The 25,724-nt window shown below is 44.9% G+C and overlaps 1 protein-coding gene across 4 annotated transcripts in view; it reads left to right on the plus strand.

Annotated features, from left to right (window-relative positions):
• Nucleotides 1–25,724, plus strand: part of CLIP2 (CAP-Gly domain containing linker protein 2) — a 705,753-nt gene that overhangs the window by 567,857 nt on the left and 112,172 nt on the right. For 2 of the 4 annotated variants that reach the window (XM_069614741.1, XM_069614740.1), the window contains 2 exons: nucleotides 13,818–13,922; nucleotides 16,448–17,392. In XM_069614741.1, coding sequence (XP_069470842.1) covers nucleotides 13,818–13,922; nucleotides 16,448–17,392 — 1,050 coding nt within the window. The remainder of the gene's footprint in view (nucleotides 1–13,817; nucleotides 13,923–16,447; nucleotides 17,393–25,724) is intronic. The other 2 variants (XM_069614743.1, XM_069614742.1) reach the window with 1 other exon arrangement.

Genomic DNA, 25,724 nt, shown 5'->3' on the forward strand with positions numbered 1-25,724 from the left:
GATTGATTGATTGATATTTTATTTCTATCGCGCTCATACACAAGTGTTTCAGAGCGCAACAAGGCAAGGGAGGGGAACAGGGGAGAACAAAACAGCGATCTTACTAGGCCCAGTGACATTGAGAACGCGCAAGTGCATGGGAGAGGGGGGAGGGGAAAAGTGCATGGAAGGGGGGAGAGGTGGAAAGTGCGAAGCAGAGGAGAAACAGATAAATAACAATAAATAAATAATAAAGGCAACAAACAGTGGTAATGCAGCCAGCAATGTGCAAGTGCTAGGTTTAAGGCAGCAGACAGGGTATGTCCGATAAGTGCAGGAAGAAAAAGGGGGGCTGTATGGGTACAGATACAGACTCCAGTGCAAGGTGTGGCCCGGAGGCAGTGCGGGAGGGTGACAGGATGAGCAGGTACCTGGGCCCAAAAGGCAGAGGGTGGCCAGGTGCACAGTGCCAAGAGAGAACAGATCAGCAGGGGAGAGGGGGAGCAAAGGCAGAAGAAAAGAGGAAGGTCTTGAGGTGCTTTCGGACCGGAGATGGTTCTCCTCAAGTTTTAGAGTGGCAGGGAGGCTGTTCCTGAGGAGGCCCCAGCCGAAGACAGAGATCTACTCCCAGCTCGTTCCTTAGAAAAACGACTGACCCTGAGTGAGTTGGAGGTAGAGGAGCGAAGAGCTCAAGAGGGGAGGTACTTGCGGAGGGATAGCTGAAGGTATTTTGGACCCAGGCCCCAGAAAGCCTTGTGGACAATGCAGAGGGTTTTGAATGTAATCCTTGCATCCACTGGGAGCAAGTGAAGAGATTTCAGAGCTGGAGAGATACGATCCCAGGGCTCAAGTCTCGCAGTCCTGTTCTGGATTAGTTGCAGAGGGCAGAGAGTAGAGGCAGGTAGATTTAGAAAGAGGCTGTTACAATAGTCCAAGATAGAGAGAACCAGAGCTTGAGATACCATGAGCTTCTGGGGGAAGGAGAGGAAAGGCAGAGTACCCCTGAGGAGGTGCAGTCAGAAATTTTACTTTTTAGAGACCTCAGAGATGTGGGCGGAGAAGGAAAGGGTGGAGTCAAAGATGACCCCGAGGTTCTTAGCCTCGCAGGTGGGGGTAGGAGGAGGGCCAAGGGAGGCCGGCCAGAGAGTGAGGGGAAAGGATGGTGAAGGTGTGCCGATGAGGAGGATCTCCGTCCTGCTGGCATTCAGACAAAGATCATTGGCGGCACACCAATCTTGAATGGCAGTTAGGCAATCAGAGATGAGAGGGAGAGGAGGTGGCAGAGAGCAGCCTGAAAATGAGTTGAGTGTCGTCAGCCTAGCACTGGAAATTTGAGCAGGCCCAGCAGGGGTATCCAAGGGGACAATTCAGCAGAAGAATATCCAAAGTGCTACAAGGAGTGGAGACACAGCAGGAGTATCCACAAGGTTTCCAGGATGAGGAGATCCAAGTACTAAGAGGAGCAGAGCAGGTAGGGAAGCAGAGCCAGAGGGGTTTAGAGCAAAGCAGAGGAGGAGAGGACAGGCCAGGAGAAGGGGGCATGATTAACAAGGACCAGACGGAAGGTAACAGACAGGAAGACGAGAAACAGCGTAACTGAAACAAGAAGGTTGCGTTGTGCCGGAGCAGAATCCGTCTGGAGCTGGAATAGTCACAATGTTGAATTGACATAGCGATGTGGAACATCTAGACCACTGCTATGGATATCAAAAAGTTTTGCGGGCTCCACGAACCCTGGATAACAGAGAACTATGAAACTATGCCTCTGAATGGGCCTCAATGGAGCTTGAATCCACAGATAAGATACAGCATCCTATTATTCCACACTCTTCCATATTTCCATACAACTGCTTATGATATTGTGTTACAACATTTGGCCGGAGTATGATATTTGAGATACTCGTTCAGCAACTTAGGTATCTAGCTGATGCAGAAATTAACCACAATGCACTACTAAGAAAAATAGGTATGCATCACAACTGGTGCACTTTAAACATACAGAATGTAGAGAATAGAAACAATTTAGTGGAGGGAACACAAAGCTAATTGGAAAATACCTTAGCACTAATTATTTCATAAAAGTATACGTACTATAAAGACAAAATGGGACAAATATTATGAAACAGAAAATATCTATGTAATGTGCTGTAACTGGGTCTTGTAAAGTGCAACTTCTGTCGTTTGCCCACGCTCTTGGGAGGCACTCTGATTTACTATATTATATGTGGCAGGTTTCATTTAAGATACTCTATAACAAAAAAAGAGATTGGGATAAACAAGACAATGGTAGGTTTTTAAGCTCCTATATAGTGCTCCCAACCCAGGGGCATTAGAGCACTTCCCCAGTATCAGGAGGGCACCTAGAAGTTAAAAGGAGTTATAGATTCAGAATATAAATATTGTCATCAAAGATAAGATTATAATAGATTTTTAAAACGTGTGAGATCCATTTCAACCCTGGGTGGGACTTGGAGTCCGTTCCAAATAATGGCATTATGATCATCAAAACCTTTCCCCACAGCCAAGGCCAATTTATATCTGAGGTTTGTGATATAGGAAAGGCTGGAAGAATGACAAATATCCCAAGGTTTTCGAGAGTTTTAATCTAGTTGTCAGATGTTTGGGTACTTTCCCATGAATCCACTTATGCACAATGGAAGCAATTTTTTTTTAAAAAGTATCTTTATTGGCATTTTTAAAGAAAACTTCAACCAAATCAACTCCCCTTCTCCCTGCCCCCACCCTGTTCCCCGAGGGGCGCAGATATATCTATATTTGGCAGAGTTCTTCTGAGGGCACCACTGCTGCACATAGTCACTTTTCAGAAAGGGGAGAACTTCCCCACAGTCTTTAGTAAATTTTGCCAAGTCCCCCTGGATCCTATATGTGATCCACTCCAGAGAGAGTCAGTTGATTTGTGATGGAGGGTCCTTTTGCTTCCAATGTTTTGCAATGACCTGCCAGGCTGCTATAAGCAGTGTTACCAGTGCTCTCATCTGCAGTTTTTGTGGTGTCTTGTGGGTCCAGTCCAACCAGGCCACATAGTTTCTCACCTAATGTAAGGGGGCAGATTCCAGGGGCTATTTCCTGCAAGGATCCAGTGACTTCTTTCCAGAATTCTTTAATCTCAGGGCATCCCCACCAGATATGTTCCCAGTCCCCTACTCCCCCACAGCCTCTCCAGCATTGCCCTGAGGTGGATTTGAACATTTTCTGAAGTTTGCTGGGGTATAATTCCAATAATGCATCATTTTGTACCGTGCTTCCCGGGTTTGTAGGGACCTAGTCATTTTAGGGATGTTCCTCCAAAGCCTCTCCCAGGACTTCTCCGAGATCTCTCCTCCCAATGTACCCTCCCAAGCTAGCTGATATGGCCATTTCTTTTTATCTGCACACTCTAGGAGTATAGGGTATAGATCGGCGACCAGGTGTTTCTACCCCGGGTGCGTTGTGATAAAGGTTTCAAATTTAGTTAGAGGACTGGTTAGTGCCTGCCTATTCTCCTCATGACACAGCCAGTGCCTCAGCTGGATATATTCATATCTGTCTTTCTCCGAAAGCCTGATCTGTGTTTTACAATCTTCAAAAGTTGCGATTCCCCCCACCCCCAATACCATGTCCCGAAACGTCCCGCATCCGCTCTCCTTCCATCGCCTAAACAACCTTCCGTCCATACCTGGGGAGAAGGCGGGTCCCAAACCTCATATGTAGCCAGAGAACCCTGCTCTGCCTTGCACTGGAGGGGCCCTGTCTGTCCCCTGCAGCCACAATAAACCATCCAAAGGGCACTCTGCAACCGCTATGTCTATCCGGGCCCAAATTCTATGTGTGTTACCAGAGAACCATTCCTGTATTACCCTTAACTGAGCAGCCTCGTAGTAGCTGACTAGGTTGGGCAGCCCCTAGCCCCCCATCTGTTGGAGGACATCAGGAGTTCCAGTGCTACCCTTGGGCATTTGCCTTGCCATATGAATTTAGAGATTATTGAATTCATCGTCCTGAAGAATACCCTTGGGACCGCAATCGGGAGAGATTGGAACTTAAATAAAAGCCTAGGGAGGGTCACCATCTTTATCATATTTATGCGTCCCAACCACGATAATCCCCGCAGAGACCACCTGGCCAGGTCTGCTCTCGCTTTTTGAATTAGTTCCCGGAAATTAGCCCTATACAATTCTGCATATCTGCTGGTTGGTTTTGTCCCTAGGTAAGTTATGCTACTTTCTGTGGGGCGGAAGGCTGAGCACCTATGAAGGGTAGAGGCCATCTCCCCGGAGAGGCCTATCTCAAGTTGTTCAGATTTACTCATGTTTATTTTCAACCCAGATATCCCTTCCTGCTGCCTCAATATCTCGACTAGGATCAGAATGGAGGAAATCGGTTCTGTCAGGGTCATGAGCATGTCGTCCGCATAGGCAGCCGTTTTGTGCATCTCTCCTCCAAATGGGATCCCTTTAATTTCTTGGGTTTGTCTGATTGCGGCCAGTACGGGTTCAAGATAGATAGCGTATAAATAAGGGGAAAGCGGGCATCCCTGTCTAGTACCGAAAGCAATTTTTGAAGTAATTCTAGCATTAGTGGGTAACCAAGGCAATGAATGTAGAATACTGGCGACAGCAGACTTGGCAAGTGTATTAGTCAGAATTGTTTTGTGAAACCTGAAGCCTTTGTACCTACCCTTTAGCGTCACCTGTATGCATTGTATTTCAATAATCAGTTGAGCACGCTTTGGACCTCCAAATAATATCATCAGAAATTTGCTAAAATAAGATAAAACATGCTTAAAAAGCCAAAGGAAGTAGCTGAAACTACTGACTACTGAAATCTCCTGAGCTGTTAAGTCAAGAAAGGAGTCAACGATGATGCTCAGAATGCGTGCGTTGGCAAGAATTGCTATAGGCTGAGAGTCCAAACATAGATGCAATGGAAGATTGGAAGCCACTCTTGACCTGCTGAGAGAGCTTATCCTGACCTGTTCTTTCTTACTGCAATTGAGCCTTTGCCAATTGCTATGCATCCGTTCTTTGATCACAAGATACACATCTGTTAGAAGCTATTACAATGTACATTGTCCCCAGTAAGCTTGAAAAACAACTGTGAGTCATATGTGTAACAATGGAATCCAATGTCCAAACGTGATAGTAGATCATGGAATGGTTTAGTGTAGATGCTAAACAGGAGAGGAGACAGAGCATATCCTTGAGGGACCCCACCATTGGTAGTTGTGAGTTCTATCATGATTTACTGCATGCTTACGCAGATAATCCCATTGCTTAAAAAGCATCAAACCACGTCAGCACAATTTCAGACCTCTCCCCCACCTCACGCCGATAGACTGTAATCTATGAGGAGTGGTCTTGTGGTGAAGGATGTCAAAACCTGCTGATAGGTCTAAGAGAACAAGAAGGGAGTCTGAGTGACTATCCATATTCTAAACTAGCTGTTCTCTAACATCTGCTAAATTGGTTCAATTGCCACGTCCTGGCTTGAAGCCAGAATGACGCTCTCTCAAAAGCCTGTAAGTCTAAACAAAGGACGGCATTGGAATGGTAGCATCGTTTTCCTAAAGTCTTCGTGAGCAGGGGTGTGTTTGCTTCAGTCCTATAGCTGTTGGGTTGATCAGGGTCCAGGGAGGGCTTGTTGAGTAGAAGGGTAATCCAAGATTGCATTAGTAATATATGTATTCACAAATTCTGTTTAAAAAGGAAGCTTATGTTCAGTGCACTCTACAATGATTTGAGTGGGGCTGGGATTACCAGTATAAAAAGTGAAACTCATTGCTCCTACAAATGTAAAAATAAATAAATTAATCTTGAACAAAATTGCTTTCAATGTTATTTCAGAAAGTTGAAAATGGGAAACAATTCCTCAATCATTTTCTCAGACAAAGTGACTGTGGGTGGAAAAAGATGATTTTAACTGATGCTAAGTCTGATCTTATTTTTTATTTAAAAAAAGGATGGAGAGGAGCCACTTGGCTTGGGATCAAGGATGTCGACCAAGAAATAAGTGCGGAGTAGTGGATAATTAAAAATTATGCAGAAAGCATATGTGAGATGGAGTGATCAAGACTCCAGAGGCCAAAAGGAGTAATAGCACCATGTGCAATTAAATCAAATAGCAGTAAATAATATGTTTTAATGGGCACATTTGTGGTCTCACATCAGTCAGAGGGTGATAACAAGGGCCATTCATTAAGTAACGGATGAAGATAAGGGTGTACCCACACTCCCATAGAGATCCCAGAGCAAAGAACAGGTTGCAAGGTCAACTACAAAAGGAGAAACTTTGGCTAAGGGCCAGACCAATTTGTTTGTTTGTTTGTTTGTTTATTTATTTGTATGGCGCACCATACCCAGGTGCAGCAGGGCACAGGCAGAAAGAATATTCGAGGCTTACAATGTTACAGAAATATACAGTTGAGGTAAAATTATAGACATATAAGGATTACAGGAATGAGAAGTATACAAATCTTCACACATAAAAAATATCAATATCTATACAATGGAGTGAAATATACAGATATGTACAGGGGCTGTTTGTGGCGAGAGCAAAGGCCGCAAACAAAAAGTATCAGCATCTATACAGAGGTATAAAATGTGCAATTAAATACAGGGGTTGTTGGAGTTCAGATGACTGATGAGATTCCTTCTAAAGTGCAAATATGGTTGATCGGCTCTCAAGTTGTGTGGCAAGGAATTCCAAAATGTGGCAGCTTTCACAGCGAAGCTGTTACCTCCAATGGTGGAGAGTTTGAATCTGGGAATTATCAGACAGTTGGAATTGATAGTTCTTGTTTGTCTGATGGATGACTTTCTCTTTACTTTATCCATCAGATAACTAGGGGCAGCATTGTTGAGGGCTTTATGGGTTAGGAAGGCCAGCTTTAGTTTGATTTTATTGTCGGTGGAGAGCCATTTGTGTTGGTGTCTGGTAGAGGAGATGTGTTCTCTTTTATTATTGCCGAGGGCAGCTCTCAAGGCATTATTTTGTAGGATTTGTAGCCTATGGGTAATGGCTTTGTTAGCACCGCTATATAGGGCATTACAATAATCGAGCCTGGAGAGTAGGAGTGCTCTTGCCAAGATCATACAGCTGTCATTGGATAGGAAAGGTCTGCCGGCTCTTATTAATTTGCAGGTATACGCAGTGGTGGATGCTAGTGAGTTGACCTGTTAAGTGAATGACATAGTGGCATCCAGATAAAAGCCAAGGGTTTTTACATCCCTGGATACTTTGATAATGTTGCCGTCTATGTTAAATTTGGCATATTCAAGGCCTAGTTTGTTGATATTAGCGGGGGTACCCAGGATGATGAGCTCTGTCTTGTCATCATTCAGGCATAGGCCATGAGATGCCATCCATGCCTGAATGATGAGATACACCCTATTCACCAACTCTCTGTCCTTACTGTGATCCCCTGAAAGTGGGAGGAGAATCTGAGTGTCATCTGCGTAGTTAGTGTAGGTTACACCCAGATGATCCAGATCGTCGAACAGAGGTTTGGTGAAGATGTTGTATAATGTGGGAAGGACGCATGAGCCCTGCGGGACTCCGCAAGTAATAGGAGCGGGGTCTGCTGTTGATGGGGAGAAGACTCTCATTGTTCTCTCACTCAGAAAGGATTCAATCCATCTGATGGCTTCTGGGGAGAAATAAGCAGCTGAATCCAGGTGTCTGCAGAGGACCTTGTGGTCGACAAGGTCAAATGCCGCGGAGAGGTCAAGTAGGAGGAGGAGTGCTGTCTTACCCTTGTCCCTCAAATCATCGATTTGGGTCTTCAAATCAATGAGGGCTGTTTCCGTGCCGTGTAATGGGCGGAAACCTGATTGTCTGGAGCCTAGTAATTTGTGTAATTCTAGGTATTTTTGAATCTGGACGTAGGCCACTTTGTCCAAGATTTTCAGTAGAAAGGGTACCATGGTGATGGGGCGGTAGTTGGTGGGGATGAGAGGATCAAGCGTCTGCTTTTTGAGGAGGGGGAGCACCCAGGATTGTTTTAAGTTGGAAGGGATACTACCTGAGGAAAAAGAGGCGTTTATAAGTTTGGAGATGAAGGGCGACAGGTCTCTGGCTGCGTCCTTGATTATGTGTGCAGGGCAGATGTCGCCTTTGCAGTTTGAGGGTTTGATAGAAAGTATGATTTTCCCGACCTCCAGGGTGGTAGTTTTAGAGAAGGAGAATGAGTTAGTGTGTGTGCTTGGTAAAGCATTAGGCAGAGGTGTGGGAGGGTTAGTGAGGTTTAAGGAGTCTTTTTTTAGTTGAATTTTGTTTTGTAGGGTGTTTATTTTATTTGCTAGTGCCTGTTGGATGTCTGAGCACCAAGTCTGGTCCTTGGTGCAGGTGTCGGGTCTGGCAATGGGTGACTCAAGTTCCTTCAGTATGGAGAAGAGCTCCTTCATACTTGAGTTGGAGTTGGCAATGCGATTGTTGTAGGAGTTCCGTTTAGCTAAACAGATTTCAGCTTTGTATTGACGAGAAATCGTATCGAGAATGGCTTTCTTTTCACTGGAAGGCCAATGAGAGCTGATGGACTAATTGGAGCAAGTTGGTAGTAGTCTGACGTTGTTCTCTGCACATGGGTTTCGTTTTGCTTACCTGCTGCTAATGAGCTGAAACTCCAAGGTTGGGAGAGAAGACCAACCAATCATATGAGTCCATGTAGCAACCTGCTACACAAAGTTGCACAGGCCAATCCGCTACTGTATTCTGTTATGATCAGTATTAAAAGTTAGTTCATGGCGTGCCTACTTGATAAGGGGCAGTCAATTTCTTTATTTAATTTCTTTATTTATTGTTCATTTATAACGCGCTTAATACCAGCGAGTGGTTTCTAAGCGTGGGTATCGGGATTTGAACCTATGTTGCGCCGCGTTGTTTAGCTTCCAAGATAAACGTGCTGCCCCTTAGCTATCCTTCGTCCCTCAATGAAGTTATTAACACTTACACATACTATAGGTACATACGTTCCCTTAACCAACCCTTCCCTTCAATATGTTTTAAGTTTGCCACTTAGGATGGCATCATAGCTGATGCATATTACGGTATGAAGCATTTGTAATAAAAATGATGCGTGAGTGTGCAGACTACTGCTTGTGGTTCGCCAGATGGCCCTACTTTATTTTGAAGTGACAATAAAGTAGTACTTTGCCATATTCATTGGGTATGTCTGGTTATTTGAGTCAGTGGTCATTTAGTATGGTAATTCCATTCTACACATAATACATGCTTCAAGGTGCTATTGCACAGCTTTATCATTTTGACCAGAAATATATTGTGCCCGATTCACAAAGCTATTTTGTGAGTACTGTGATGATTCCCCAGATGGTGTCAATTCTCCCCAAAGCGGAGCCTCTTTCTGAGGTTACGGTGTTGAGGCTGCTAACCAATAGTCTCCCTAGGGATAGAAACATGCGGGAGGATCTCATAGAGAGGAGCTTCCTTCCTGGGGACAAGGACATGAGTCTGAGACACAGCCCCTTTAACTCCCAACCCCACAAAGTAATAACACCACCCAACCCTTCTTTGCCAGTGACAGAGTCGGAGATGATGTGTTACTGTAGTGTGTCAGACAGTCTCTCTTTAACAAGTACTGGGACGAAGAAGATTCCAAAAACGATGTGGTTGAGCTCGAGGGAGGTTCGACCAGCTGTGGTCAATCAAACTGACGTTGCTCTGGGGCAGGCTCCGCTATTTAAACTAAACAACAATGAAGGACAGGGAACTCGATATCTGGAGAAGGGAGAGAGATCTCGATATCTGAAGACAGTGGAAGGTGTGGCAAAGGTGACTAGTAGAAAGTCTTGGCAGCCGACAGGTCGTCAGCTCTGAGACTTGGAGAAGTAGCGGAGAGAAAACAGAAGAGAACCGAACTAGTCGCAGAAGACGAAACGGAAAAACAAAGGTCGGTGGACCGATTGAGAGAAGGAACAATCAGTCAAATGCCAGGCCAGTCTCGGAATCCAAAACTGTACAGTGCGAGGCTACAACGAGGCGGTAGTTGCGTGACCTGCAATGGGTGTACCATGCAGTCTGACAACTATGCAGTAACCGCCAAGCAGAGCCTGCCTCTGAGTTGTCTAGACAAACTAGCAGAAGGTGAATCAGACAGTGGTGGGGGTGTGACTTGTGACAGGTGGATTGTGTGGTCTGAAACTTGCGCCCGAACCTCCATCAACAAACGGCTACGGGAACAAGCAGGCCCAACTGGAGAATGATATTGGAAGTGACAAAAAAGTGAACCAGTGGTCCCGAAAGGAACTTAAGATGCCATCCCAGAACCAGAGGCATAGCCAGGATTGCCTTACATGTGGGGCCTGAAGCTAATGTAGTTGAGCCCACCGCAGTGACATCAACATCTGTAAATGCCCACACAGCGCTGTTGAGTGGTCATTTACAGATTTTGGGTGAGCCTTGCCCGCTCAGGCACTACCCTGTCTATGCCTCCGCCCAGAACCCAGGTAACCTGCACTGTGTCAAACCTGAGAGGGGCCGAGAAACTTCAAAAAGACATTTATAAAAGTAAAAGACTTAACAGGAGAAATCTCCCCTGCAGAAGTGCTCAACCCAAAGCATTGAGAATCATGGTGGTGTAGACAAGTTGTTTCTCGAGGGACACTTCAGCCCACACCAATAAAGCGGGATAACCTGACTACAAATAATCCTTACAAAGTGGGTAAAGGGCCCTGTATAAGCCGAGACCAGCTTCTTTTGCAGTTCCCTGATACGAAAAGGGGTATACGAAGGTCCTGTGTAACTGTGGGGAACTCCAGAAGAGTAACCAGCACCCCCTGGAGATTAGTCCTAGTAACCTTGCTGTCTTTGGGCCTCATTACACGTTAGGCGGTAAGGGTTTACCGGTACCGGTAAGGGCACCAGTACCGGTAAACCCTTACCGCCTTACTACGAGTTCCCTTTGCGGGACCCGACCTTAACGGCTGGTTTTACCAGCCATTAAAGTAGGGTGCCGCGAAGGGACCTTGGAGCTAATTACGGTACCGCAATTTGCGGTACCGTAATTAGCGCCTTCCCCATTCCCATTATGCCCTATGGGGGCAAAAATGGGAATGGGGAAGTGCCTTGGTGAATGGGGAATTACCGCCCCCGCTCACCTTGGAGTAGGGCGGTAATTCCGCCATCCACCAAGGCGGACACAGTAAAATACCGGCGGCAACCATGGCGCTAATAGCACCATGGTTACCGCCTACCGTGTAATGAGGCCCTTTGTCTTTTGTCAACACTGGATCAACCAAGAGTCAAATCCCCATCTCCCCCCACACCTCTTGGCTTTCCCTTGTAAAGCAAAGAGATTTCTTTCTAGACAGGAGAGGGGAAAGAACTACACGTTTTGTTGAAAACTATGAGCAACATTGGGGAACCAGCTAAAATAAGTGGGTCATTCTCCTAACCCCACGAGAATCCTGTAGAAATGTTTGTTTATTAAGAAAAGTTTGGAACTTTTACTTTGAGAAGACTTGGTGTCCTTTGCATACACGAGAAGGGATCAGAACCTGAACTTTATTATTGTTTATTGTAGTGACAAGGATAGTGCAGGAGTTTTTGGAATTGCACAGTGCCTTTTGATTTGGACTTTCACAGACTTCATGGGCAGCACCCGAGTTGCTTTAGTTTAGCTAGAGAAACCTCATTAGAGTTAAAGACAGATAGGTGTATCCTTCTTTTGAATAGAATTTCATAGCCAAAAGCATAACCCACCAGGTCAGACTCCTCATTCCTTGTCCCCACAGTACATATATGCATTTCCACTTCAAAAATGTGCAATGAAACTGCGATCAAATCACAAAATGGCTGCACAGTTAATCTTGTGCACATTTGTTGATGTTGCATATTCACCATAATACATGCAAATACGCGATCCAGTAAGCGAGAAGGTGAGGGACTTAAAACTACCGAATTTGCATATGAAAAATAGAAGTGGCCAATGGAATGACTTTTGGAGAGCAATGCACATGAGGGTCATGCCCCAGCCCAGTGTGAGTATGTTGATTGACAAAGAGTGAAGGCAATCACTTGCTCCTTTTTTCCCACAATGAAATGTGCCCCTGTTTCAACTTTACGGAGTTCAATTTTGGAAATGTGTAAACTCTGCAGGGACTATTTCTGAAACAATATTTTGTGAAAAAGTCTCCCTTTCGTCACCTTTTTGATGCCACTTTTACCATTATGCATAGCTACTTGTAGCTTTTCTTCACAGTTCACTTACCCATGAGCAAGTTGCGAATGTGCTCTTTTTCTGTGAAATGCAATGCTATTCCAGCCACAATTTGTGACATGCATAAACTGTCCTCTGTTTACATGGGATTTTTGCTAGCATGGGCCAGCCAAGACTGAGATAGCCGCCCTTTTCTACAATTTTTCATGATTCCTGGTGAATCGATCCCACAGTGTTCACAAATATCATGCTGCACAGTTTTGGCATCTCCACAGTAGAGAACCAAAGATGTTCACCACCACTATAACATCTCAGCAGTGTGTAACTAATGGCAGAATAACTACCGGCGTGACATCATAGGAGGGAAGAGAGTCTCTCCCCACTGCAGCATATGTGAATGTGCCTGATTGGTGGCCGTGCAGCTGGAATGGTACTCAGTCTTTCAGATGTTGCATGAAAAAGCAATCATTCAAAGAAATACGCATATCCTCTTTAAATACTCTCTAGATTTTTAAATTAAAGAGATGTGTTATTTTCTGCATAAACTAGATTCATATAGGAATTCTGCAGGGCATTGATCCCTTAGGTCTGTGTGTATGGTTAATTCTCACACGGTCAGCGCATCTGGCCAATCAGGTGTCCAGGAATTCATCTGGAATCTGTCAGTGATGGGTCTGCATGCGCTCAGATCTCCCCCCACCCGAGCACCTCCACTGGGTTGTCACCCTATTTTCTGCTCCCCTCGTGCGCCTCTATCCCACCAGGACCTCAGCTGCTAAAGAATACTGGCACCCACCTTCCCACCAAGCTTACCTGGTCAGCTACAGGCCCTCTTTTTCTGGCCGCCTGTACTCACTTGCTGTCATTGCCACCATGGAAATAGAAAAGAGATGTACTCCCTTTTATATTTCTCATAGCACCAGCCATCTTTGTTGTTTGTGTTTTTTAATGGGCAATGCTCAATAGACACAAAGCCCATCTCCCAGAGAGAGCCCCAGGGTCGGAATAGCGGTCACCCTCATGTTCAGAGGCGCATACTTTCCATGGTAATGGCACAGTGCACTCCTCACTAAAGCCATAGCTTCAAACCGGCATATTTTAGGCTTTGGCTGGCGAGACATCACTAGTGGTTTAAAACCCAGAACGCAAGTGTGTTCGCTATAGTATGCCTTCTGTCCATGCAACACCATCCTTGGAGAGCATTAATGTTGAGAGAGGAAGTTCTCAACCTGGAAAACCAGAAACCATATTGCTGATGACAGGGTCAGTAGCGATAAGGGTGTTAGCAATGGGGGCTCCATGGATAATTGTAAAGTATGTACTTTTATACACCAGTCTTTGGGTGGATTCAGACAACTTCCAGTGTTGGTCAGATCATGTATAATGGATAACAGGTAGTTCTGGGATATTAACACAACCGTAAAAAAAAATGCATATTCATTGTAAACAGTGCCAATTTTATTGCCGTTAATGAAATTGTTTCTCTTATTTGTTTGGGAACCTGGTGACTGTTCCGCCTCTGTATTGAATCATCTCTTTCTTGAATCATCATCCTCACAGTCTGTGTCCCTCCATTTTGACTGCCTATCCTGTGTTGTGGACCTGAGATGTTGTTGTAGCCGCTCCACTTCTCTGTTTTCTGATCTCTTTCCCCGTGTGTGCACAGACTCAGACGCAGTTGGAGCATGCCCGCATTCGGGAGCTCGAGCAAAGCCTGCTGTTTGAAAAAGCAAACTCCGAAAAACTTCTCAGAGAATTAGAGGACAACATGGTAAACGGAGAGTCACGGTCTCTGCCTGCGGAACACCCTGCCTGCCGGCTGCATTTACGCCCCAAGCCTTGTCCTTTTTGGGGTTTTTAGTTGCCATTTCTGTTGTCCATTCTTAGCGTTATTTGGCTGACATAATGTCTCGTTTGCGTTCACCTGCTGAAATGGGAGCGCCATGTGATTTGCCTTGCTTCATGTGGTGACTTTTATTCCCCAGACTTCAATTTGCTCACGGCTTTTGATTTCATTCATTTCAGCTCTTCACAGCATGAATCTGCAGGATGTTTTGATAAACAGGAGCACTACATATCCAATTTGGACTCAATTCAATCTTTTTTTGGGAGGCTGAACTGAAATACACAATTCTATTGACGTACTATAACTTTTGCTCAATGCGATTGGGCGGAAAAATATGTTATAAAGATCGATATAGCACAAATACTTTCTCTTTGTATCTGTTTGGAGTACTTTAGAGTACCACGAACAGGCACAAGCGCACATGTGCGTATGATCATGCACACCCACAATCACACATGCATATGTAAATGCATCAGTTACCGGTGTCAAATCTGAACGCATATCATCTTTTTACTATGGAAGATACTCAATGAAATGTCTTTCTCACCCGAGGGCCAGTAGAAGGGCAAAAGTCTAAGGCATGGGACAAGGACGTTCAGTTTGAGAGCATGTTTCTATTTAATGGTGATTTCTGCTGAGATAATCACTAAATGTGTTCAAAGGTAAAAATATTTTGCCTTTCACCAATCAAAAGCCCTTAATTTAGCATGATGTAGGTGCTTCCTGTGTTGCGATTCTCTGAGACAGAGCAGACTAATTCATTTTAACCTCTGATACGTGCATGCCATCTAGAATCATTTTTTCCATTATGGCTACAGTCATATTCCACTTAGCATGATCCACAATCATAATACATTTCCAAAGTGTTGTGAATTGTAGCTGGGAATATTTTGTGGTGCGAATGTGCACCATGAACACATTCATCAATTTCAAAATGCAATAATCCAAAAATGTTACGAGACATGCAACATCATTTCTAATTACAAGACAACTATGACATAATCCTGGCATGCTGCGTCTGGCATAGCAAGACTATTATTCATCTGGGTCCTAGTGCGGTGGAAAGGTATTTATAAATATCTTTCTGACCGATTAAACTGATAATTTGTTGTAAAGCAAAAAGAAAATAAAGTTATATATTCCTAGTCTATCTTAAATCATATCTTTCTATTGGACATGCACAAATTGTTTTTTTCAATTGAGCACTTATTTCATTTTCTGAATAGTCAAATTGGTTATCCTCTAGTAAAGTATTATGGCCCTGGAACAATGCTTTATTCTCCAACAACGGCCTCTGTTCAGACTTTACAAGACTTTACAAGTTTGCTTCATATAAGCAGCAAATTGTCACCCATATGGCAATGTTTAAAATTGGAAAACTGTCTCTGTCTCTGATAAATAATTTGCAGATCCAAGGGAACAAATTGAACAAGGCCATGCTGGCAATTTAGCAGCGGATAACATAACAGAGCATTCAGTACTTGACAGAGCATTCAGTACTTGAAAGCGTGTATCAACTAGTTGGTGCACAGCTGTTGGATCCTGGAAGATGTATACTCACAACATTTTGCTTATAGAAGTATTATACTTGCAAGCAAACAGAAAATTGTCAGCATGCCATTTAAGCACTTTGTTTCCCAAAATATCTCAAACCCCTAGATTTATGAAGAATATTCTGCCATGGAAATTAAATAGTGGGGACCGGCACTGAAGCCGGCAATGAAGCCTCTGGGAAGCTAAACACCTAGATATGCTCAAAGGAGACCAATAAATGAGAGTGATTATTTTCTAGAGTGGAAGTTGAGGCTGATTTTAAATTTGATATTGTCCTTAAAGACAGGCCTTTATCAGGGAATGTGGACTTCCACCATTTTAGTGCACTTTCAAGCGCACAGTGATACAATGACCTATCTTCTGTTCCTGCGGTCATGGGTGCTGAACGACCATGGTTACTAGGAATTATGTTACATCTTCAAATATACCAGCTGCCCTCACAAAGCTAGCACTCCACTATGAATTCAGTATAGACTTAAGTCATCATGACTGACAATCTGCTAAACCTCATCTCATATGTGTTGTTTTTTGCTAACAAATATAAACAAATCAGTGTCTGTTAACACTATTGTAATGTAAACTTTGTATGTGAAAATAACCATTGTGTTGGATTTTATTTAAAAAAAAGTTAACCAGGTCTCCACATTTACCACTCTGCCATTTTCTTTAAATGGGTGACAAATGGACCTGACAACAAATCAAAAATCAAAGCATGAAATCTACTTGATGCCGGATACATGCTTGTTCACAATTAAAAATGAACCATATTTCCTTTAGCAATTAACTTGTTTTCTTAGATTTCCATTCCACTGAATCAAATCATGCTCTCATTAGACATTAGCAGACATTGGGACAGAAAATAAACTAATTTTGCTTTCTGTTTGCATTTTTCTTAGTTGACAACAGTAGCTGAAAAGTCAAGAATTGTTCAGCTGGAAGAGGAGCTCAACCTGCGACGGGGTGAGATTGAAGGCTTGCAGCAGTGTCTCCGGAACACTAATCTGTCTGAAATCCCAGAACAAAACCTCGGCCTGCAGACAGAAGCCCTCCGCTTGAGAGACCAGCTGTTGTCAGCCAGCAAAGACCACCAGTCTGAGGTTGTCCAACAGAAAGAGAAATATGAGAAGACCCTAAAGGGCCAGCAACAAGAACTGGAGAAGCTGAGAACAGCCAACGAAAAGTATGCCCAGGAAATAGTTGAACTGAAAAAGAAAATTGAGCAGGCCACGAATGAGAACATGGGAATGATGGACAGCTGGAAGTTTAAGCTAGATAGCCTGGTGTCTGATCACCAGAAATCCTTGGAGGACATTAAGGGCACCTTGAACACAAGCCCAGACTCTCAAGAGAAGGAGATGGTTGAGTTGCGGGCCATGTTGGAAAGTATCAAACTTGAACATCAACTAGAGCTTGAAAGCTTAAAAGCCAAAAACGATATTGAGATGGCTGTTCATATCAAGGAGAAGGAGAGCCTAAAAGCCAAACTGCAGGAGGCCATGGATGCAGTGGAGGAAATGAACAACAATTGGAAGACACAAGTGGAAGCCAAGAATAATCAACACCTGGTTGAACTCCAGGACACCAAGGACAAGTACCGAGATGCGTCGCTACGGATCCATGAACTGGAAAAGCTCACAAGTGATTACAAAGACCAGGCGCAAGCCATCACTTTTCTGAAAGAGAAAATCTCTCTCGCAGAGAAGAAAGCATTGGACTATGATGCACTCCAGAAAGCAGAAGCCCAGAGCAAGCATGAAGTTCAGAAGCTGCAGGAGAAACTGCTGGTCTTGGAAAACAAACTACAGTCCCTGGAATCTCTGCACTCTTCCCAAAATGCGAACGTAAGTGTTTCACACTTTTCCAGATATTGTTATGCCCTGGGACCTATTTAAAGAATGTTTGTTTTCTGGGATGTAGACTTACTTGTTTGCAAGAGGAATATTTTTCACACACATTTATTCCTTTGAGTTTGTTCTGATGTGACCAGGACCTGAACTGATGCCAGCCTGCACAGCTGCACCCAGAATCCGAATTCAATCAGACAGAAAACCTTTCAAGCTTGTCCTCAATGGTCATCCATAAGCCTGTACAGTTTGTTACATTTTGTTTTAATCCGGATAAAGGTAACACATAAATATTGATCCGACCCAATAATGCAAGCATTAAGCATGAATAGAACTCAAATGAACACATCAACCACATTTTTTCCTGTACCCTCTTATTTCTTGCTTACAGAGGAAAATATTTTCAGAGGAAAATACTTACTTGTAAGTTTGCGGCAGTTGTGATGTGGGCACATTTGAGAGGCTGGGGATGAGGATTGGGAGACCACGGGGGCCTGGGCCTTTGCCCCCTCTGCGATGCTATAGCCTGGAGGCAATCCATGAGGTATTCCCCAGAGTGTCAATCCCATCCCTAGAGTCATGTACCATGTATTGCGTAAAACCCAAGACCCCCTAAAATACCACATAGAAGCAGAGAGGAGAAACTGGTGGAGCATCGAAAATGCATCCTCCAAGCCTGTGATCAAGGGGCTTAGAAAGCCACATGTTAACATCAGCGAATGCCAGAGGACAGCGGAAAACAGGTGCCTGAACTTAGCCATCTGTATGCACTGCGAGGCAGCGACAAGCAGAGAGTTGGGAGTTCACGGTTATTTCAGTAAGGCAGAGAACCATGGAAACTCTACCGTTGCATACTTTGACGACACAGTCTTTGCGTTGAGTGGTCGGAGAGAATGGGTCACCCGACTCCAAGGTGGAAGACCGCTCTGCTCGTATATTCCTTTGGTACAAAGGGCCTCAACACAAGCACTCACACCTGGGTAAATAGTCATTTTTTGGTATTCTCGTCAATCAGAGAGTCCGCTCCCGATTAGTGCTCACCTGCCCAGGCCTCTCGCTCACAAACCCATTTACAATCATGGGTTGAGTGTAAAAGGAAAGCCATTAAGTATGTTTATCAATATAGGAGATTGTATTAAAGAGAGATTTAATGTCCTCAAGGTGGTTAGTTAACCAACTACTATTTCAAAACTTAATATTATTTATTCATTGGGGCTCAAATTAATATCTTGGAACATTGCTGGGGTTGGCGATAAATTTGCAGACCTAGACACTGTATCGTAGGTGACTCATTTTAGGGTGCTTCTACTTGAAGAAACCTAGAATTTGGCTACCCCCCCCCCCCCAACCACCATTTGGAAGGTGGTAGACCTTGTAGAAACAAGAAGGGTTGTAACTCTGGATGATTGGCTATTTTAATCTCACTAACTGTCGACATTCTGGTGGATATGATTGTGTGTACTTAACTTATCCAGATAATTATACTAAAAAACACCCATGGCAAATGAGTCTATGCAATAAATAGTTACAATGCAACAAACTGTGAAAAGAAAGGTAAGTAAATCGAGTTTTTGCACTCTCTAATTTCATTGAAAACTCATGGTTTTATTTTGGGAGGGTGATCTAATGCTAAAATTTTCAACAAATCAAGTGAGGTGTCTCATGATGTTTGATTCTTTGAGAAGAGGAAGTGCAGGGTATAGCTAGTCAGATTGTCTAAGATACCGAGACCTGTTGGGAAACAGCTAAAGAGCCGTGAAGAGATGAAGTCCATATGATGTTGCTGGTAAGTTAACATTTTATAGAAGCCATGGGAAATCAAACATTGACTATATATCACATTAAGAAGTCTGAAGCAGTGCATGGGGTCAACAGTGGCAGTGCTGCTTTAATTCTTCATTTTGCTGTGTAATTTAGTCAACAGAGAGAAAGTCTTATTATTACTCGTTGTATAATAACAGGTAATAAGTGATATATATTTTTCTTATGTAAGTGATATATTAAATGTGCCCTTTTGCACTCAGATAAAACATTACATGACATCTTCAGATCCCAACGTGATAATATTTTTGATTGTCCTGATACAGAAGGCAATCCTAGGCTCCTAATTACAAGCCTTAATAAACCTACAGATGAAATAAAATGGATAACAACATGCAAAGTGAACTCTAAGAGCAAGAATCATAAGGTTAGCTGGCCTGATAATACCTGAAAAGTAGCCAGCCAAGAGGGTGCTTTTAGCAGCTATCAAATCAAATTCTAGCAATACTTAAGAGTCTGAAATGCCAGGAAGGCGTATAGTAACTATTTAATTAACAAGTAAGTCAATAGTGGCAGGTATTACTTGGGAAAATCTAACAACGCCATGTAGCAACACTAACTCCAGTCGCTGAGGGAGTCGCAGTCTCTGCAGTTTACTCTCTCCCTACGAGCTCCACTAACCAACAGTCTTTCTACAGCCTCCATTCAATCCTGTGTGGGAGGACCTACATAAGACACCAGACAGCCGCGGAGCGGCCGCGGATTCAGTCGCTGAGGGAGTCGCAGTCTCTGCAGTTTACTCTCTCCTAACCAGCTCCACTAACCAACAGTCTTTCCTCAGCCTCCATTCAATCCTGTGTGGGAGGACGTACATAAGACGCCAGCCACGTGGCAGCTGCGGAGCCAGTCACTGAGGGAGTCCCACTCTCTGCAGTTTACGCTCTCCCAACGAGCTCGACTAACCAACAGTCTTTCTACAGCCTCCATTCAATCCTGTGTGGGAGGACCTAAATAAGACACCAGCCAGCTGCGGGGCGGCCGCGGAGGGAGTCACAGTCTCTGCAGTCCCTGACAGGCCCGATAGCCAGATGGCAGATACAGAGAAGCATGCACTAATGCCCAGTGCGAGCATTAACATCATGCCAGAAGGCCTGGCGGAAAAAAGAACGCTGAGAAGTGCTCGAGGCATGCCTATAAGGCAACGGTCCACTTTGGAGCGCCTTCGCCTGCTTTCCTCTCCAACGACATCTACGGAGAAATCAAGGAGTCAAGCAGCTGGACTCCTCCCTTTGCCACTATCCGCGGGGCAGAAATCTCCGACCTTAAGATTTCGAGACCTTAAACCCGCTGACACAACCAAAAAACAGCGCACGGAGAGACTGAGGCCTGATGCCCCTGCCAGCCCCCTGGATGCCCACAGTACAGCCTCAGTGCCGCCAATTACCTCACATAAGCGCCTTGACCCTCTCCCTTCATCCATCCCGTCGTGTGTGCACCCCTCCCCCACCAGCCGAAGGGCTGACGTGGCTGGGTTCTGTCCGGGGGAGGCAAGAGGGGGGCTCAAAGAGCGTGAGTGGGTCGCGGGAGAAAGCTCCACCTCCATTACTCCCAGGCCTGCTTACCTCAGAGAAGGACGACGCCACAGGGATTGAGCCACCAAGTGGAAGCGGTGCCACGCTGCTGGAGACCTTGCCTGCCACTCGGAAAGGGCGCGCAGCCTCCCTGAGCCATCGGGAGAAACCGGGCTTCCCCCCGCATCAACTCCCCGCTGAAGGAACACAGACGACGCCCTCCAAGCAGGTAGTCAACGCTGCACTGACCCACGCCGGCCCAGACGACTGCCCCCCACTGGCCGAAGCGGTCACTGCAACCAGCGCCACTGAAAAGAAATCTACAATGGGGGAAAATTAGGCAACTCTCAGAAAGCCGCTCAGGAGGACGAATGGATTGATCTTGAATGCAATAAAGAAAATACCCAGCCTCCTCTTACAACCAATAACTCAAACTCTTTGGCCAAGAACAAAGACATGCCAAACCTCAAATGAAAGTTTAACAAGAAAAACACTAAAAACACAAAGAAAAAAAGCCCAGAGAGACCACACACGCCACAAGATGAGCAAGTACAGTCTCAACCATCGACCATGGACAACATAAAACCTGACAACCTTCGGGAGCAGGTAGAAAAAGGAAATCAAAGAAAAGAAGTAGAAACACAACTTCACAAGAAACCGAGGACAATTGTAAAAAAAAACACTACTCACAAAACCTTCACAAATCAACTCATTGAAAGACTTCTTTAAAAAACAGAGCAAGAGGAAATAAACTCTGTTAGAACTGTCGGACGCTGAGATACTTGAAGCTATTCAAGACCCTCTTCCTTCCCCCAAGACCTGCAAAACGGGTGACTACCGGGAATCTGTGCCGGTGACCGACCCAGATACAAGGTGCCTTGTGGTTACTGAATCATTCAACCTCGACCAACTCACAGAGGAAAGCCCAGTACTCAGCGAGGCAGATTTTACAGAAGATGATTCCACTCCTACTTCTAAGACCTCCGCAATCAGCTTGCCAGCCTGTTGCCCCTCAATGTTCCCAACTCCGCAAGCACCCCCAATCGACGACACACAATCTGCTTCCTGGCAGCGCAAAAGCACAGACGCTTCGCTGTACCCTCAGAAAGGGGCTACTCCATCTCCAATAAAGAGGCAAATGCAGAACGACGTATCCAGAGGGCTATTTGACGATAGCCAACACCGGGCCAGCAGCAATCCCCCCACGAAATGGGCCCTGCATTCCAACACATGGGCCAAACCCCAAACCTAATGACCTCAACATAAATTAGACCTCACCCTGTCGAAAGACTCACGACCTGTTCCCAAACACCCCGATAAGGAGCAGAAGCAGAACTGAAGCACCAGACACCACACAAAAGGAAACTCCATCTAAAAGACCAGATATGCTCACCATCATGTCCGCAATCACAATCGCCCTTGCACCTTTTGGAAAACTATACTAGTCGATAATCGAAACCTTGAAAGATCATACTACCTTAACTGCCATGATGCACACAAAATTGATCTACCTTGAGGGATATGTGACTGCCATGGACAAAACAAGGCAGACACACAGAAATGCTGACGAATTACAAAAGACTCAAGCTCCTCCGCAAGAGCTGCCAAGGGTATCAACATATCCAACCAAATTACAAAGTGGCTTACCATGTAGGTACCCAGACATCACCAACAGCTGTGAGCAGGGCCTTCACTAATTTTGCAAAGCAACTAGTACCTCAAACGAAAGAAACTTATTAACAACAAACTAGCCAGCTGCCCTCGTACTACAGAGACCCTGCCGGACCTGTTCATATTCAAATCAACCCAAGTACAGTCGGACGCAATCCTCTGCATCCCAGAAGACACACCTCAAAAAACCCTGCAAGCTGCCCTCAACACACAAGCAGTACTAAAAATCAAAGAGCCGCCAAACGATAAAAGAATAACTACACAAGAACCAATAAAAAATAACTCAACTGCCAAGTCCAAAGCAAACCCAAAAAGCAGAATTTTGGGGGAAACACTCTTGGACCCAAATCAGCTGCTACACGCAGTAAGGCAAACAACAGACAGCGTGAGAGGTCTCCAACCACGATTGAGGATTTTCTGGATGATGACCAAATGATGAATATATCACAACACCTCGGGGACACCGCTAGAGAAAAGGAAAAGACTTGAATCTCAGCCAGCTCCCCCTCCAAGGGCCCCACCGCCCGCCCCACCGTTTCACCAGATCGATCCAAACGTTCGAAATCCCAATCACAGCGCAGAAAAAACCATTCAAAGCGACACAACGATGGGAGGCAAAATCCTCACAAATACTCGCCGTCACTGCGCTGTCAAAGAAGACAGGAGGGAAAGCCAGAGTATCATCCCGAAAGAGCTTCATCAAGCTCACGACGCCCATCACCTCAGAGACATCACGAGACGCACAGCCAACATCACGGCAAGAGCAGGCATCAAGATGACTTGGGAAAAGATTGATCAGATCAATACAAATCAAGAGGCCACGCCAAACCCACAACGAGCAGAAACAGGAGAAAAAACTCACCAACTACAATCCTAAAATTAGATCAAACTGGCAGAAATAAGGTGGCCACAGTACTCAACAGAGGTGCAGTACTAAAAATATTCAACCACAGCAAGGCTTTCCAACATCTTTCCTCCGACGATCTACTCTTAGTTCAACCATATCATAAAGAAGCTAAAGCAAAATGCTACCTAGGTATAAAAACAAGAAAACTAGGCTTCCCATTAAGCGAAGGCCCAGCGGACCTGCTCCGCAACAAAATAAAACTAACAATAGTGTCCGACGATAGCGAACACAACCCAACCGCACTTAGCTAACAGTTAACGGGAGGAAACAAACAGCACTACTTATCAAGAACAGAAAGCCTATACAGAGACAAGAGACTCAAAGTAAACCTCGACAAACAATCAGAGAAAGAATGCAAGATCATTCCTCAAACCAGACCAAACAAGCACTCAGATTCAGCACCCAAGACCAACGGGAGAAGCGGAAAACAACTGGGAGGAACAGAAGAAGTCGCAAAAAGGGCTGCCCTCAATATTCAAGACTCATCAACACAGGGAAACCGATCGGAAAGACCCGCTCCAGACATGCCAGAAGTGACCCCCCTCACTACATCGCAAAAGGCTTTCACACCAATACCGCTGAAACAACGGTGGGCCTCGCTCTCGAAAGCCTTATCCATCACTACAAAAAAATAGCAACTAGAGGCCTAGAAAATGGGCCGCCGTGAACAACTACAGCACCCTTCTTCAACCTAACCTCAAAGACCCTCAAAATTGCTTTGTGGAATACCTGCTGCTACAGACATCTGATGACCACGGGAGGCATGGACCTTGGCCAGTTCGATCTAATCCCCTTACAAGAATTGTGGCAGTGTGTAAAACCACACCTAGACGGTTTTGACATCGCCTTCGAACCAGCCAAGAACAGGTTGGGCAGCCCTTCCTCTGGCCTCCTATTAGCAGTACGCGTGGGCAGTGGCATTGAAATTCAGGAAACAATATCAGCTTCATCCCACCACCTGGCGGTAAGAACCAGCTGGGTGCACTACGACCGGTCCTCAGCAACAAAATGGACCATCCATCTGGCAATAATCAACACCTACTGGAACCCAGAGGCGATTAAGGAGCAAACTTTCCTGAAACTGATCGAAAAAGCCATAGACGTCATCTACGTAGAAAACGACATCGCACATATCATCATCTGCGGCGACCTAAACGCAAAATGCAAGCCAAACACATCAGCAGACCAGCAGCCGAGACAAAAAAAACGCATCGGAGAACAGAGGCACTCTATGGAACAACCTGATGACTTCACGCGGTTTCCACAACATCGACCTGGCCCTCCCGGACCAAGGCAGGCCCCCCACATGGGAGAGAGCCAATCTAACAGGAACAATAGACTACATCTTCGTCACAGACGCTATACTGAAATTAATAACAACGTTTGAAGTAATCTGAACCGATAAAAGCAATCACAACCTTCTGCGAGCTACATTGAATTCTATCTTAACAACCAAAGTATCAGTGAAGGAAGACATAGAACGCACTGCTCAGGGCAACCGTCTAAGAATAACTGCTGCGAGAGTTGAACAATTTACCAGGAATTACCAGCTCAAACTCGACGCCTCAGACGGCGCAACAGCGGAAAGCCGATTACCAGCCTCTTTTAAGCCCCTTTAAAGATAAACCACGGCCAGACAATGGACATTGAAATAGCGCCGTCCATCAGTACAACAAACAGATCGTCTCCAAAAGTGCTGCCTTAAGGAAATTCAAAAGAAGAGCGAAAAACCTCAAATCTCCAAATGCAAAGCATGATTAAAACATCACCGTGCACTTCTTTACCAAAATGACTCAGAAGATATGTTAAGAAAAGGAGCTGGCAGAAACACCAGGGAATTCTGGGCCCTTATGAAATCGCCAGCTGACCAGAGCGAAACCGTCCCGTCAAACGGGTAAGTCAGGAGCGATGGAAAGAACATTTTGAGTCACTATTTCAAGCTCCCGTAACTTCTGCAACTACCTCTCTGGATGCCTTTGACACTGCATGGGCAGACGTCTCCAACACAGAGGACACAACTACAATCATCAGCAAATTGAAAGCCTCAAGAGCCCCAGGTCCCGGTGGAGTTTCCAACGTTGACCTTAAAAACTTTCTGACAAAATGGGCCCCATTCATCAGCCTAGTTTTCAACAGATGCGCTAGCTCTATATCGATTCCCAGATAATGGACTACTGCAACAGTAGTCCCCATTTACAAAAAAGGAGACAGATCCGATCCATGTAACTATCGCCCAATAGCCCTCCTGGACACTATTGGCAAGATTTTCGGAATGTTCCTCCTAAACAGATTCCAACTCTGGACATCATCAGCACCCTGCGCAGACCCTCTACAAGCAGGCTTTAAAAAAACCTCAGCAACGACAGTCAACATAATGCTGCTAAGCATTATCAAAAACAAAACTCTAGCAAGCTCCTCC

The sequence above is a fragment of the Ambystoma mexicanum genome, chromosome 9 (genome assembly GCF_040938575.1).
Source record: "Ambystoma mexicanum isolate Mex_15411 chromosome 9, UKY_AmexF1_1, whole genome shotgun sequence".
In the NCBI taxonomy this organism is placed as follows: domain Eukaryota; kingdom Metazoa; phylum Chordata; class Amphibia; order Caudata; family Ambystomatidae; genus Ambystoma; species Ambystoma mexicanum.